This window comes from Pterocles gutturalis, unplaced genomic scaffold, assembly GCF_000699245.1.
Source record: "Pterocles gutturalis isolate BGI_N339 unplaced genomic scaffold, ASM69924v1 scaffold8424, whole genome shotgun sequence".
NCBI lineage: Eukaryota > Metazoa > Chordata > Aves > Pterocliformes > Pteroclidae > Pterocles > Pterocles gutturalis.
In genome coordinates, this window is record NW_010135710.1 from 94,050 (window position 1) to 96,214 (window position 2,165).

General features: G+C 39.0%; 1 protein-coding gene across 1 annotated transcript in view; it reads left to right on the top strand.

Moving 5' to 3' along the window:
- The window catches only part of HTR2A (5-hydroxytryptamine (serotonin) receptor 2A, G protein-coupled), a 24,502-nt gene extending 23,230 nt beyond the window's left edge, over positions 1-1,272 (top strand). The window contains exon 3 of the mRNA XM_010082002.1: positions 407-1,272. Within this exon, the coding sequence (XP_010080304.1) occupies positions 407-1,206 (800 nt within the window). The 3' untranslated portion in view covers positions 1,207-1,272. The remainder of the gene's footprint in view (positions 1-406) is intronic.
- The last annotated feature ends 893 nt before the right edge of the window (positions 1,273-2,165 follow it).

The window sequence follows — 2,165 nt, forward strand, 5'->3', positions numbered from 1 at the left end:
CGCTCTTCCTTGCTGGGACACTGCAAAGCTGGTGGCAATGCAAAAGGCAGAGCCTGGCAGACCACAGCTTAATTCCTGAAATTCAACATCTACAAGACCAATGTTTCACACAGAATCTTATATTTTTGTAGCCCCAGTAAAATATCACAAGAACAGGACTAGCATTGTGCTGCAGCTGAACCGTGAGACACAATATTGTTCCTTCCCCTGCGTAAATTCAATTTGCTTTGGGATGTCTATCAATTGTGGCTCTATCTGTTAGTGTTCATTTGTGTCCTATAACCACTTGTTTTTTGAGAAATGATCTGTGTATAGCTAAGAGTGTTTTGCTTATTTTTTCTTGGAGATTGGAAATGGTTTTTTTTACTATTGTGTTTAACCTCTTCTTTCTCTAATCCACCTTCAGGTATTTCCATGCCTATACCTGTCTTCGGACTACAAGATGACTCCAAAGTGTTTAAGAAAGACAGCTGTTTACTTGCAGATGACAATTTTGTCCTAGTAGGCTCTTTTGTGGCATTCTTCATCCCTCTAACCATCATGGTGGTCACCTACTTTTTAACTATCAAATCACTGCAGAAGGAAGCTACGCTATGTGTGAATGATGTTGGCCCAAAGACCAAGTTTGCTTCATTTAGCTTCCTCCCGCAGAGTTCCCTGTCCTCAGAGAAACTCTTTCAGCGCTCTTTAAACAGAGACATGGGGATGTCTGGGAGGAGAACCATGCAATCCATCAGCAATGAGCAGAAGGCTTCGAAGGTCCTTGGCATTGTCTTCTTTCTGTTTGTTGTGATGTGGTGCCCGTTTTTCATCACCAATGTGATGGCTGTAATTTGCAAGGAGTCGTGCAATCAAGAAGTCATTGGGGGACTACTTAACGTATTTGTTTGGATTGGTTACCTTTCTTCGGCTGTCAACCCGCTCGTATATACGTTGTTCAATAAAACCTATCGCTCAGCTTTCTCTCGTTACATTCAGTGTCGCTACAAGGAGGAGAAGAAACCTTTCCAGCTGATTTTAGTGAACACTATCCCAGCACTTGCATATAATTCCAGCCAGCTCCAGCTAGCACAAATGAAGAGTTTGAAAAAAGAGGCAAAAATGATGGCTAAGGATTATTCAACAGTCACAATAGGAATACACCATGTGGATGGTACCTCCAAGGGAAGTATCAGCCCAGCGAACGAAAATGTTAGTGGTGTGTGACGGTCGGCAGCTGCCATGACAACCACCGTGTGTATGCTGAAAATTTCACCTGGCTGTGAGGAGCTCTGATAGCTTAGGAAAATCAGCCCTGTTCAAGAGATCCTCCAATAACATTGCATATGCCTCATATTATCCTGAGGATGAAAAGCAGGGTAGAAATGCTATCAAACGTGCAATTTTTTTCATACAGTACTTTGGCTGTTTTAAGCACAGGCTTTATTAAACTTATTTTTTTAATACTCTAAAGGATATATTTCTTAAAGGAAAAAAAAAAGCAATTTCTGGTACTATAACATGGGCTGTGAAGAAACCTATGTATTTCTTTTCTCTTTGCAAATGAAAGCTAAACTGTCCTTTGATGTCCTTGCTGAGTAGGCTCCAGCTAGTTTGTCTTGCTACAATGGAATTTTGTTACCATTAACTGAATGAGCACTTTCCAGAATTTTAAATAAAATTATGGTGAATTTGCTAATATATATTTAGAATACATTTTAAAGTATTAAAGAAAAATCTATTAAAACCTGTATAGATTAACTATATGGACATTTTGGTAACAGTGTTTTTATGGCTATTTTCTTCTTCTGAGTGACCATTCTGAAGTGTTACTGGCTTTTCTGTCATCCATTCTACAGTTCAAATTAGCAATCTTCAAAGGTAAATTATACTTGAATGATCCTTTGTTTCTACCACCATTCGTAATCTTTATTTCATGTCTTGTACTTTATTTGCATTCAAAAAGTTTCATCTGTTCAGCTTAAAACTAATCTTTTGAAAAGTAACTATTGGGCTAATCTGATTCCCTGCTCCTTCCCACTGGTGTTGACAGGGAAGTGAAGTGAGAGAAGAGTGGAAAATCAGGCACCAACATTGCTAAATAATTTCAGGAACGATTCTACGCCCATGCCTCTGTTTGATACCAACGGTCTGATTTAAGTAATGTCAGTGAAGTTTTGCATGAG